The 12905-nt window shown below is 47.1% G+C and overlaps 1 protein-coding gene across 31 annotated transcripts in view; it reads left to right on the forward strand.

Moving 5' to 3' along the window:
* Positions 1-12905, forward strand: part of LRRFIP1 (LRR binding FLII interacting protein 1) — a 161595-nt gene that overhangs the window by 130533 nt on the left and 18157 nt on the right. For 21 of the 31 annotated variants that reach the window (XM_055586572.1, XM_055586576.1, XM_055586577.1 and 18 more), the window contains 7 exons: positions 1301-1336; positions 1772-1897; positions 3387-3458; positions 5390-5560; positions 9204-9296; positions 10221-10313; positions 11483-11575. In XM_055586572.1, the coding sequence (XP_055442547.1) occupies positions 1301-1336; positions 1772-1897; positions 3387-3458; positions 5390-5560; positions 9204-9296; positions 10221-10313; positions 11483-11575 (684 nt within the window). The remainder of the gene's footprint in view (positions 1-1300; positions 1337-1771; positions 1898-3386; positions 3459-5389; positions 5561-9203; positions 9297-10220; positions 10314-11482; positions 11576-12905) is intronic. The other 10 variants (XM_055586569.1, XM_055586570.1, XM_055586575.1 and 7 more) reach the window with 4 other exon arrangements.

The following is a 12905-nucleotide window of genomic DNA, read 5'->3' on the forward strand; positions in this document are numbered from 1 at the left end:
TCAGTCCTTCCAGTGAAGATTCAGGGTTGATTTCCTTTAGGTTGGACTGGTTGGATCTCCTTGCAGTCCAAGATACTCTCAAGGGTCTTCTCCAATACCACAGTTCAAAAGCATCAATTCTTCAGTGCTTAGCCTTCCTATGGTCCAACTCTCACATCCGTACATGACTACTGGAAAAAAACCATAGATTTACATTGTTGTGTTAATTTCTGCTGTACAACAAAGTGATTCAGTTATATATGCATTTTTTTTTCAGATTCCTTTTCCTTATAGGTTATTATAAGGTACTGAGTATAGTTCCCTGTGCTATACAGTAGATACTTGTTCTCCATTTTGTACATAGTAGTCTGTGTGTGTGTTAATCCCAACCTCCTAATTTATTCCTACCCACCACATTTCCCTTTTGGTAACTATAAGCTTGTTTTCTTATTTTAAAAAAAAATTTTATTGAAGTATAGTTGATTTACACTGTTGTGTTAATTTCTGCTGTACAGAAAAGTGATTGTTTTATATATATATATATATATATATATATATTCTTTTTCATGTTCTTTTCCAAAAATATTGAACACAGTTTAGTTCCCTGTGCTCTACAGTAGGGGCTTCCCAGGTGGCTCACTGGTAAAGAACCTGCCTGCCAATGCAGGAGACACAGGAGATGTGGGTTCAATCCCTAGGTTGAGAAGGTCCCCTAGAGGAGGAAATGGCAAAGCACTCCAGTGTTCTTGCCCGGAAAATTCCAAGGACAGAGGAGCCTGGTAGACTATAGTCCATAGTGTTGCAAAGAGTAGGTCATGACTCAGTTACTCATGAGCAGTGGAAAAATTACAACCATTGTCTCCACTGCTTTCTCTTGCTCGGAGGCCAAGGGTAGTGATAGCCAAAAGTAAAACCCTGCATGGTTGCGTCTTCCGGCCCCTGGAGCCCTGGATATATCCTCACGTTCTGATCACAGTTACTGCGGTGGGTGAACGAGGCTGGTGCCATCCCGTCTACACTCGGTTCTGCGCACAGTGTAGAAAAACCTGTCAAATCAACCTGTTCAGATTCAGATCATTCACAAATCACCTTCCTGTGGAAACTGTGAAAGTTGAAAAACCACACAACAGACCTCAGCCAGGCACTGTGAGCTGCCCACAGGCTACCATGTGGCACCAAGAGTGTCCGCGAGTCTCATGGCACCTAGCATTTGAATCACAAGAGAAGCCAATGCTTTATCTTATTATTCTCTTTCCCCCTAAATCCAGATTCTCCGTTTAATGTGTTTCCATATTTAACATGAGTCCATTTTCTCCTCCAGGTTGAAGAGAGACCAGAAAAAGACTTCACTGAAAAGGTAGAGAATTTCTGTAGAGCTTTATATGATGTCGTGTAGAAACCAGAGGGCCCCAAAATTTATGCATGAAACTGACCAGAAAATGTATTGCTTGATCTTGAGTAAAGAATTTCACCATGGAGTGAAGCAGACTAGTGAGTGACTCCCCAGCCAGCATCACCACGTTTGGGGGTCCCTTCCCAGTGCGTGTTTAAATCTTGCAGAACAGTGAAGGAATTCAGTGATGGGCCCAGGCGTGGAGCTCACAGTTAATCCAGACAACCTCCAGCATTCATGAGGCCCCTTGAGATGAGGCCCCTCTCTTTGTGGCTCGCCATAAACTCAGCAAAGATTTTCCAATTTGGAGACTGACTCCAAGTAAGGGAACCATCCTGGTAGACTGAGAAGCTGTTCTGGTTTTGGCTGAAATCCCATTTGCTCTTTGCCACGTCACAGGGGTCTCGCAGCCTGCCCGGCCTGTCTGCAGCCACGCTGGCCTCCCTGGGGGGGACTTCCTCTCGGAGGGGCAGCGGGGACACCTCCATCTCCATTGACACCGAGGCTTCCATCCGGGAGATCAAGGTAAGGCTCTCTGCTTAACGCGTGAGCCAGAGAAACTGGAAAGCAGTCTTGAAATAAAACAAGATTGAGTTTGTAAATTCCCAGCTCTTTCTTCTCGGTTAGGTCTTCCCTGGCTCCCCTAAGCTCCGTGTTCCAGTAACAGCAGGGTCCAGCCCAGTTCTGGTGTCCTGCAGGGAGCCACCCCTGACTTCCCTGACCCAGCGGGGCTCACCTGTGCTGGGATTCCTCAGCTTCCCGGGTACAGCTGGGCGGGAGCCCGTACCACGCTGCCCGGAGGCGCTCAGCCCCCTCTGCACACAGGGTAGGCGCAGACAATCTGTCCTCAGCGCTGAAGGTGCTGGTCACAGAGTCCTTACCACTCCAGGGGTCCCACCCTGCCCTTGGAGCACCCGCGCCCTCTGCCTGCAACACGCCCTCCCTCCCCCACTGTAACTGGCTTCCAGTCGACCCTGGCACGGCATTTTAGTGATTTTTTTCCTCCTCCCACTGGAATGTGTACACTGTTCTCTGTTACATCTCAACACTGAGTGTGTGACAGAGAAATGGCCTCTGCTTGTCAAAGCAACTGGGGATGCCCCGTCTGGAGGCCGGGCCTAGGGAAGGCTGAGTCACCAGACCTCGTGTCCACTGGAGACAGAGCCAAGGCCAGTGAGGTGCTTCCAGGTCAGGTTTGGCCTCATTTATGGACACGCTTTCTAGTAATGAAAGCTGGCTGCGAGAGAACCAGCCACCCCTGCTGCTGTCTGAACCACGGGGTGTCATTTGCCAGGGAGCCCAGAGCATTGGGGCCGGCGGGGGACCAGCTTCCCTGCAGACCCCTTCCAGCTCCCCTGCTTTCTAGAACAGTTTCCGATCGCTCTTCCTGAAATGTCCCCGCCCCCGAACCACCCCTCCTCAGCCTCCTGCAGCCTGGGGCGTCCTTCCCAGCCTTGAGGTAGCGTTTGCTGCAGTCATACTCTGTCTCTGTGCTTGGCTTGTGAGCCTCATCCCCTTGATCAACAAGGATTTACTGAGATTCCAGCTCATACCGGATACCAGCCCCCAGGAATGTGGGGGTGGACTAGGCAGGAAGGCAGAGGCCTGGCGCTCCATAAGGGTCGGGGCAAGGCTTTGCTGGCTTCCATTTTCAGTATCTTGCTCTGTATGTAGCACAGAGTAGATCTCAGAAGAGCTTGAATGAACTGTTAAATGTGAGCAAATTAACTTGCTCCATTCTCAGAAGCTCGTTGGCCTGTTTTATAAAGTTGCATCAAAATATATGAAGACATCTACGTCTGATAAAGTTGCGTAACATTATATGAGGCACACCGAAATTTTCATCTTTGTAGTATTGAAATTCATCTTATTTTGCTTTTAATACTTAAAAAGATGAAGAGAAGATTGCTGCTAAGACTACCCAAATAAGGGAGCTGCCTCTCCTTCTCTGTGGTCTCTGTCCATTTTTTTTTTCCCCTTTGACATCATTTGCCTTTTTTGCCATTTCCCCCAGGAACTCAATGAGTTAAAGGACCAGATTCAGGATGTAGAAGGCAAATACATGCAGGGATTGAAAGAGATGAAGGTACCAGCTTACAGAAGCGTGGGCTTATGGAATTAACCCAACTTAACTGTAAAAACCCTCCAGAAAGCCTTCAGATTGCATGCTTGCTCTGAAGAGGCTCCAGACTGCAGACCTCAAAGTGGTAGCAATGCTAGGAGCCTGGGTGTGTGTGTTCCTGGTTTACCCAAAAGCAGCTTTTAAGCCAAGACCTGAAAATTGTAACTCACTAGAAAAACTTACTAACTCGTTTTCCTGATGCATGTCCTTTACTCACTGTCCTCCCACCACCACACCCGAGTTAAAACCACCTTCTCATTTCCCACAGAAGCGTACCCTCCGTGGCACACTTCCAACCCACCTGGAGAAGGATTTGGGGTTTTCTCCACTTACATATAGACCTTACATAACAAACACTGCTTCATCTTAATTTGCTTCTCAAAACACCTGATGTCTCCCAGTATGAAAGTTTGGTTGCTGTGCTTTTTGAAACACACAAATTATTTGCATCCTGAGCCATTTTACTAATGGAAGCAATGTCTGAATATGTATCATCTTGAATTTATTTGGGTAAATACCTGATACTTTTAGAAAGTGGAGTTACTGCATTGTGCCAACAGGAAATTGAGTTGCCAGGCTCCCTGAAGGTGAGGTGGGGTGTCAGGGGCTATTCTCTGACTTCACTGGGCAATGAGAGAAGGTAAATCTGTGCCTTCCTTTTCAACACCCAGGAAAGTACCCCCGAAACAGTGTGAGTTCAGTATCCCAGGGGGGCCAAACCACATGACTGATCACTTGCTTGTTTGTGACCTCTCTGTGTTTGTGTGTACTAAGTCGCCTCAGTTATGTCCAACTCTTTGTGACCCCATGGACTGTAGCCTGCCAGGCTCCTCTGTCGACAGGATTCTCCAGGCAAGAATACTAGAGTGGGTTGCCAGGCCCTCCTCCAGGGGAGCTTCCAGACCCATACGGCATCTCAGTATGTCTCCTGTATTGCTGGCAGGTTCTTTACCACTAGCACCCCCTGGGAAGCCCTGTGACCTCTCTGTAGGGTGGGGATTAAGATTCTGGCTTTCAACTCCTGGTGGGGCTGAGAAGGGAGCCAGGGAAGCAGCCCAGGGATCACAGGTCCCACCTGAAATCTTCGCCCTGGTTTGCAAGTGCAGACGTCCATCGCTGGTCTCCATGGATCCCTGGGTAGCACCCAACAGGCCCCACCCAGAGGTGCCCGCCCTCTGCAGCCCAGGGTCCTTTGCTGCCGTCTGTTCTCCTAGGGTCACCTTCCCTTGATCCGTGTTCCGGGACCCACACGCTGCTATACCCTGTGGCCTCTCTGCCAGGGTGTGAGCATGTTTATTTTGGAGGCTCTTTCCTTCATTGTCATTTCAGAGGAATGGCGTTTGCCTTTCCAGGACCTGCCCAGGGAGGCCTGAGGAGCTTGTTGAGTTTTCCTCTGCGTTGCAGATGTGAAATTGCCCTTAAGCCTCTCCTGGTTCCTCAGTTGCCATGGGGACAGTGGGCAGCTGGTGGCAGGGGTTCTCTCGCCCCTCCCCCCGCCTCGTACTGGCGCTGTCCCAGGTGCTGATCACGTGTCTGGAGCGGTCACGTCAGGCCCCTGTTGAACAGCCCAGCCCAGTTCAGAACCCACAGCTGAACTCTGCTGCCTCTGTGACCAGCGCCCTTTCCACCCAGGGTCCCCCTTGTCCTAAGGACTGTAAATTACTTTCATCTCTAGACACAGTTAATAACTAATTTTCCAAGCCTCGAGAATTTGAGCAAATTAAAAGGAGGACTTTCTGGGCAATCAAAACTTGCTGTGTTTCTTCTGATTCATTTGCTCTAGAAATAAAATGTAAATTTAGAGCTGAGTTTTTGGGGTGTTGCTAAAAATGCTGAACTGATCCGTATTTTTGTTTTCTTTCTACAATTTCAAAAACCTGACCTGGTTTCTGCAGGACTCACTAGCAGAAGTTGAGGAGAAATATAAGAAGGCTATGGTTTCCAATGCTCAGCTAGACAATGAGAAGACAAACTTCATGTACCAGGTCGACACGCTGAAGGACATGCTGCTGGAGCTGGAAGAGCAGCTGGCCGAGTCCAGGCGGCAGTATGAGGAGAAGAGCAAAGTACGTGCCCCCGTGCGGGGAAGAGTGACTGTGTGTGTAGATGGTGTGTGTGAGGGGGAAGAGCATACACACAGTGATACATGCAAGGGTGGGAGAATGTATATGTGTGTGCATATATATGTATAGTGAAAGTCACTCAGTCGTGTCCGACTCTTTGCGACCCCATGGACCATATGCAGTCCCTGGAATTCTCCAGGCCAGAATACTGGAGTGGGTAGCCTTTCCCTTCTCCAATACACATGTATACACACACACATAAATAGTAGGGCTTTCCTAGTGGCTCAATGGTAAAGAATCTGCCTGCAATTCAGGAGATGGGAATTTGATCCCTGGATCAGGAAGATGCCCTGAAGAAGGGAATGGCAACCCACTCTAGTATTCTTGCCTGGGAAATCCCATGGACAGAGGAGCCTGGCAGGCTACAGTCCATGGGGTCACAAAGAGTTGGACATGGCTTAGCGACTAAACAACAGCAAGAATTTATATACATATATTTGGTATATATAAGGATGGTAGAATATATATAATGATATATGTGAGGATAGAGTATATATGTAAATGGTCTATGTAAGAAAGGGAGAATATATATATATACACACATATATATGGTATATGTAATTATGGTAGAATGTATGCATATATACGGTATTAATATATATAAGGATGGGAGAATGTATATATGATATATGTAAGAATTGGAGAAAATATATATATGGTATATTTAAGAATCAAAAGATGTATGTGTGTACATATATATATTTGATATATGGTATGTATCTACATATATATATGTTATGTATGTATATATACATGTTTATGTATATATTTGTGTGTATGTAGTTTTTTAAAAAACAGTCATTTTCTACTTGCCCTGGAAGTTCAAACATCTGAGAATAAGAATACCATGCTCTTTGCTGAGGTACTTGATATATTGATATGCAAAATTTCAATATGTAAATAGAGACAATTTTACTAGGAGGACACTTGTGTTTTTTGCATGTAAGGTAAAATCATAACCGTGGAAAAACCTGCCTCCAAAAGACCCAGAATGCTTGAATAAGCATAATTAGATGCTTCAAGATTTTCCTGTTAATATTTATCTCTGGATTTTTATTTTGTTATCTCAACACCAGAGACAAATAGTTGCAAGTATCAAGGATTTTAAGGAAATTATATTCACTCGTTTTCTGCTGATTGGGAAAAAACACAGTTACTCCATTTAAGAATCAAACAACTTCATCAATCTCAAAAAAGAAGAGAATCTTATTTGGGCTTTCATTAAGAGGCACTGAAGTTAGTGTGTTAATTTACGACATCAACAAAAGGCATGAGCATGTGTGGAGATTAATGACAACAGGTTGACTTGGTAAAGTCCAGACTTAACTGTTCTTTGTGAGACAGAGAACACGAATACTTGTTTTTTGTATTTTAAGGAATTGGTTGGTTTCTCAAATCCTAGAGTATTGACCAGTTTCTAAGAGTTGCTGAGATAAATAGAAACTTTAATTTGTGAGGGTCATTATCTTTTTTTCTAACTGGTTATATCCTCTAAAGGGCTTCCCCAGTGGCTCAGCTGTAAAGGATCTGCCTGCCAATGCAGGAGATATGGGTTCGATCCCTGGGTCAGGAAGATCCCCTGCAGAAGGAAATGGCAACCCACTCTAGTACTCTTGCCTGGAAAATCCCGTGGACAGAGGAGACTGGTGGGCTACAGTCCATAGGGTTGCAAAAGCTTCAGACCTGACTTAGCGACTAAATAACAACAAAAATATCCTCTAAATCCAGGAGTTAAACCCAAGGTGCCATTAACAACTCCAAGGCCTCTTTATTTCACTGCTGTGGTTGAGTTAGAAGCTGAAGAAGAATTTTGTCTATGAAGTCCCTGATAACTGAATGCTAAAATGAAGGAGAAACGTTTCATGAGACCTGATGTCATGAAAGCTTCCTTTGAAACTGACTGACAATTTAGGAACAGAGAGCATATTCTGAACCCCACTCAGATGGACAAGTACTTAACACATTCTAGATACTCCTAGCATGCCCTCAGGCATCAGGAAGTAGACCAAGAGACCCCAAATCTAATTCCAGAGACGTGGAGTGACCCTGGAACATTGCCTCAAAGTGGGGATCACAAACCAAGCAAAACCCAACAGACAGGTCCTTGTCATGGTTTGGAGGGTCCAGTCACCCCTGAACTCCAGAAAATGAGTGTGCTCAGGATGCCACAGTGAGCTAAGGTCCAGTCCCTTCTAGAATAGCCAGTCAACACATCTAGGAAAGGTATCCCCTGCTGTCCCTGAAATCCTGGGAAATACAGTGGACAGAGGAGCCTGCCGGGTCCATGGGGCTGCAAGAGTTGGACAGGCAGCTGGTTGGGCACCAAACCATCATTAGGGACTGTGCTACTGTACTGAGCTGAGCAGAAGACAGCAGAGCCGCAGAGCCTGGTTGTGGGGGTGCGTTTCATGCACAGGAGAGTCGGACTGGGGGAGTGGCTTTATGTTGACGAGTGCTTTATGCTCCCTTGCCCCTATTTTGTCTCTGGGGTACAGAGCTGGCTACCTACTGTTAGTAGAGATAAACTGGCCAAAGTAGACCACATTTACCCCCTTTTTATCCCAAAGAGTATTCACTGGCATATTTCAAAATCAGGGATAATTTTATTATCTGTTGTTGTTTAGTCAAACGATAAGTTGTGTTAGACTCTTTAGTGACCCCATGGACTACAGCACGCCAGGCTTCCCTGTTCTTCACAATCTCCCAGAGTTTGCTCAAACTCCTGTCCGTTGCATCTGTGATGCTATCCAACCATCTCATCCTCTGTCACCCTCTTCTCCTCCTGCCTTCAGTCTTTCTCAGCATCAGGGTCTTTTCCATCAGAGTCTTTTTGGCTCTTTGCATTAGGGGGCCAAAGTATTGGAGCTTCAGCTTCAGCATCAGTCTTTCCAATGAATACTCGGGGTTTATTCCCTTTAGGATTGACTAAGGGACTCCTTAGTCAAGGGGTTTGATCTCCTTTCAGCCAAGGGACTCTCAAGAGTATTCTCCAGCACCATAATTCGAAAGCATCAATTCTTTGGCGCTCAGCTTTCTTTATGGTCCACCTCTCACATTCGTATGTGACCACTGGAGAAACCACAGCTTTGATTTTGGGGACTTTGTTGGCAAAGTGATGCCTCTGCTTTTTAATATGCTGTCTAGGTTTATCATAGCTTTTCTTCCAAGGAGCAAGCATCTTTTAATTTGTTGGCTGCAGTCACCATCTGCACTGATTTTTATTTTTATCATCAGCCTTTTACAAATTTTATTGTCAGTCTTTTGCAATGGTGGCTCCTCCAGGTCTTCAGCCCAGACAACCCTGTGGACTTCAGCAGACACCCTGGAGAGGGACCCCTTCCAGGGCACTGCTCACTTTAGAGAACTCTGGAGACTCTGTCAGTTGCATCAGCTCCTCAGGTTGATTTTATGGTAAATCATAGGGGTGTCTCCTAGAAAATCCAGAGAAATGGGCTCCTGTCATTAAAAAAGCCTTGAAAACTGTGTTGACACAGTAGCAGGTGAAGGTCAATCATAAGAATGTGAACTAGAGGGACAGAAAAATGTGATTCCACTGCAACCTGAATGTTCCTCTCCTCTTTTATAGGAATTTGAAAGGGAAAAGCATGCCCACAGTATACTCCAGTTTCAGTTTGCTGAAGTGAAAGAGGCCCTGAAGCAAAGAGAAGAAATGCTTGAGGTGAGTAGCTTTTCCCTTTTTTCTTTTCTTTCCTTCCTTTTTTTTTTTTTTTTTTAAACTTGGGAGCATTTTGTTGGTTTACTACTGAAGTTAATCAGTTTTCTTGGACACTGACTTCAGGTGAATTCGCTATGCCTGTGTAAGGAGGCAGCTGCTTTTATTAGAGCAGATTCTCTTTCTTTGGTGGTTTTGGGTTTGTTCGGGGACGTGTGGCAGAGAGAATAATGGCCCCCTAAGATGTCCACGTCCTAATCCCTGGAACTGTAAGTCACATTTCACAGCAAAGAGGGCTTTGTAGATGTGATTGAGGACCTTGTGATGGGAGTCGATCCTGTGTTGTCCGGGTGGGCCCAGTGTGATGCTGAGAGTCCTTGTAAGAGGGAAGCAGAGTCAAAGGCAGATTAGGAGACGTGACCACAGGGTTGGAGGTCAGAGCCATGTGAGGGAGGGGCCACAAGCCACACTGTGGGCACCCTGAGGAGCTGAAAGGAAGCGGGGAATAGATTCTGTCCCCGCCCTGCCCCATCCCTGGTCTCCAGAAAAGACCCCAGGCCTGCCCACACCTTGGGGGCACCGCAAGACTTCTGAACTTCCGAGCCCTCGAGCTGTAAGAAAATAAACCTGTGTTGTTCGAAGCCACTGGATGTGGGGTTATTTGTTCAGTGACAACAGGAAATTAATACAGGCTTGATTTTGTTTTAATCTTTTTAACTTGATTAGAGCTTTCCCACCTATCAGTGAGGATTTCACTCCAGGTTTTCCTCCTGCACTGGGAGCTGGGGAGCATCCTGAGAACAAACTCAGCGAGCCGTACTGGCGCTGGGATCCGCGGGGCGCACATTGGCTCCGGGGCTATCCGTGCTGCAGAGTGCCTCCCTGTCTAATCCTGTGTCTGCTTTCTTTCTGTCTGTCCCTATTCTTCAGGAAATCCGACAGCTACAGCAGAAACAGGCGAGTTATATCAGGGAGATTTCTGATCTTCAGGAAACAATAGAGTGGAAAGACAGAAAAATAGGGGTAGGACTCCCAAGCCTCTGACATCCGTGCAAGTGGGCAGCCTGCCTAGCAATTGAGCACTTGCAGATTTTTTGGTTTGCGAAAAAGGCTTGTTTGAGTTTGCATGCGACCCCCCACGTGACACAAAATGAATAAAAGAGAGACTGCAGAACTCACCCAAATGGACATTAACTCCAAATTGGAAGCTGACTTCCAGCCAGGGAGATTCTCGTTTTGTTGACACCGCTGGGCCTCCGGCCTGCCTGTGAGTGGCCAGAGGCACAGAGGTCGGAGGGGCAAGGAAGTGCACCTGGCGGGCCCACGTGGGGCTCAGACCTCTTGGGACGCCCTGTCGGTGTCGCGGGGACTCCTTCTCAAAAGGCTTTGAGGAAGCTGCAAGGCGGCAGGGGCAGTACCCCTCGAAGCCCCGCCTCGGGTCTCCCCGGGGAGGTGTCAGCGTCTCCCTCCCCAAGGAAAGAGGCGGTCCACCTGCCTCTTTTCAGCAGTGCGGGGCGGGCAGCGAGGAGCCGACTTAGTTAAGGAACGGCCGTGCTCCGTGATGCCAGGCAGCTTCCGGACACAGCGACTCACGCCTCACGGCTCTGACAGCCGTCTCTAGACGTTAGAGCGAAGCTTGGCGCTTTCACATCGTGAAGCTGCGCCTTGCCTTCACTCTGATGCACTCACCGACACTTACGGGATTTTGTGTGCATGTCTGTGCGTGCGCTGTGCTTGCTTCAGGACCACTCTATGCTTACCTGTGACAACAGACACTGAGAATCAACATACAGAAATAATCAAATTGCTATTAAATAAAACAGTTGTCACCGGGGGTTCCTAAGCATGTCTCCATTTACCCCTCACTGAAATGGTTGCATTGCTTCTGTTACTTCCCTGCCGATGCTGTGAAACCACAGACTGAGCCAGGAGAGGATGTGAAAAAGAGAGCACCCTTCAAAATGCCAATGTCCTTCAGGGAGCGTGCACAGCGACATTTCTTGGCTGGTGTAAACTACATGAAAAGCTTCACGCTCGCACTGCGTTTCTGTCTCTAAGCATAGTCTGTTGAATGTCTTGCCGATGTCAGCATTTTCCTTAGTATTCATAGAAGCCTCCTTCCTAGTCCTGCTTCTGAGGTCATCTGCTCACCTGTGCCTATCTTCTCTCTCTCTGCTCCACGACACACTCAGGCGTTAGAGAGACAGAAAGAGTTCTTTGATTCCGTAAGGAGTGAACGAGACGATCTTAGAGAAGAAGTAGTCATGCTGAAAGAGGAATTAAAGGTATGAAGCCAAAGTACGGTTTAAAAAAAAAAGGCAACAGCAGCAGCTCCGAGATTCTCAAGGATGAGTGTGTGCGGACAGTGGTGTTCATTAATTTTATGACGTTGATTTTTGTTCCATTAGTAAAATCAAATCGTGGGTTGACTGACTCCAGAGAGACAAGTGAAGTCTGTACATCCTGTGGGGGGCATGCCCATTGCCTGTTAGTGTTTACAAGCACATCTGATCTTGAAAGCAATTCTGATTTCCAAGAATTTCTTTTGATAAGCTGTCTAAATTTTTTCTTAAACTCATTAGTAAATTCTCCAGGACATTACTCCAAGTTAGAGTAGATCTTTGTTCCATATAAATACATGTATCAAGGCTGGACTGCAAGGACCTTTCTAGCTGAACAGTGTATACGTGTCACTAGTCAGACTGGGAGATCTCACGGACTGTAGGAAGTTCTGTGTCCTGTCTGGGCCACGTCTAGGGTCTTCTGCTGCTGGCTGGACCCTGAGTGAAATAAACCAACGGGCAGCAGTGGGGGTCAGAGCTCTGGGTGGACTCTCGGCACCATAGGAGGAGGTACTGAGTCTAGGGGTTGTGGCCACGGACTGGCTCCTGCGTTGCCAACAGAAACATCAGTGTCGGCTACGTACAATGAAAGGTCAAGGCCAGAACAGTAAGCCAGCAGGGTCAGAGCTCAGTCACAGTGCTCCTCCTCAGCAGGTGTGCGTACACGTGGAGGGTTGGGGAATTCCTCCAAAGCAGAAGAGAAAGTGCTGCAGGTGGCAGGAGGGCCGAGGGAGGGGGTGGTTCAGGGTGAAGCCGGTATCCTGGCATTGTGAAGTGCGGCTGAGTTTAATGTGCTTTGCTATGCGAAAGAAAGTGTGAAAGTGAAAGTCACTCACTCGTGTCTGACTCTTTGTGACCCATGGACTATACAGCCCATGGAATTCTCCAGGTCAGAATACTGGAGTAGGTAGCCTTTCCCTTCTCCGGGGGATCTTCTCAACCCAGGGCTGGAACCCAGGTCTCCCACATTGCAGGCGGATTCTTTACCAGCTGAGCCACAAGGGAAGCTATGAAGTGAGCACAAATTGTATTTCTTTGGAAAACAACAGACATTCCAGCCAAGGTTCACCGTTCCTTTCAGAACACACACATATTTCTTTCTTTACCTCTGTGCCTCCTTTTAAAGAACACAACCGGGGTTCTAGAGGTCAAGACCCTTTTACGGTGACGTGCTTCATGTTCCACTTTCTGGCCGCCTGCAGTTAAAAAGGGATGCTGGCTGAAAGCGTTTTGTCACCGGCCCATTAAGACATGGATGGGAACATGTAGGAAA

The sequence above is a fragment of the Bubalus kerabau genome, chromosome 6 (genome assembly GCF_029407905.1).
Source record: "Bubalus kerabau isolate K-KA32 ecotype Philippines breed swamp buffalo chromosome 6, PCC_UOA_SB_1v2, whole genome shotgun sequence".
NCBI lineage: Eukaryota > Metazoa > Chordata > Mammalia > Artiodactyla > Bovidae > Bubalus > Bubalus kerabau.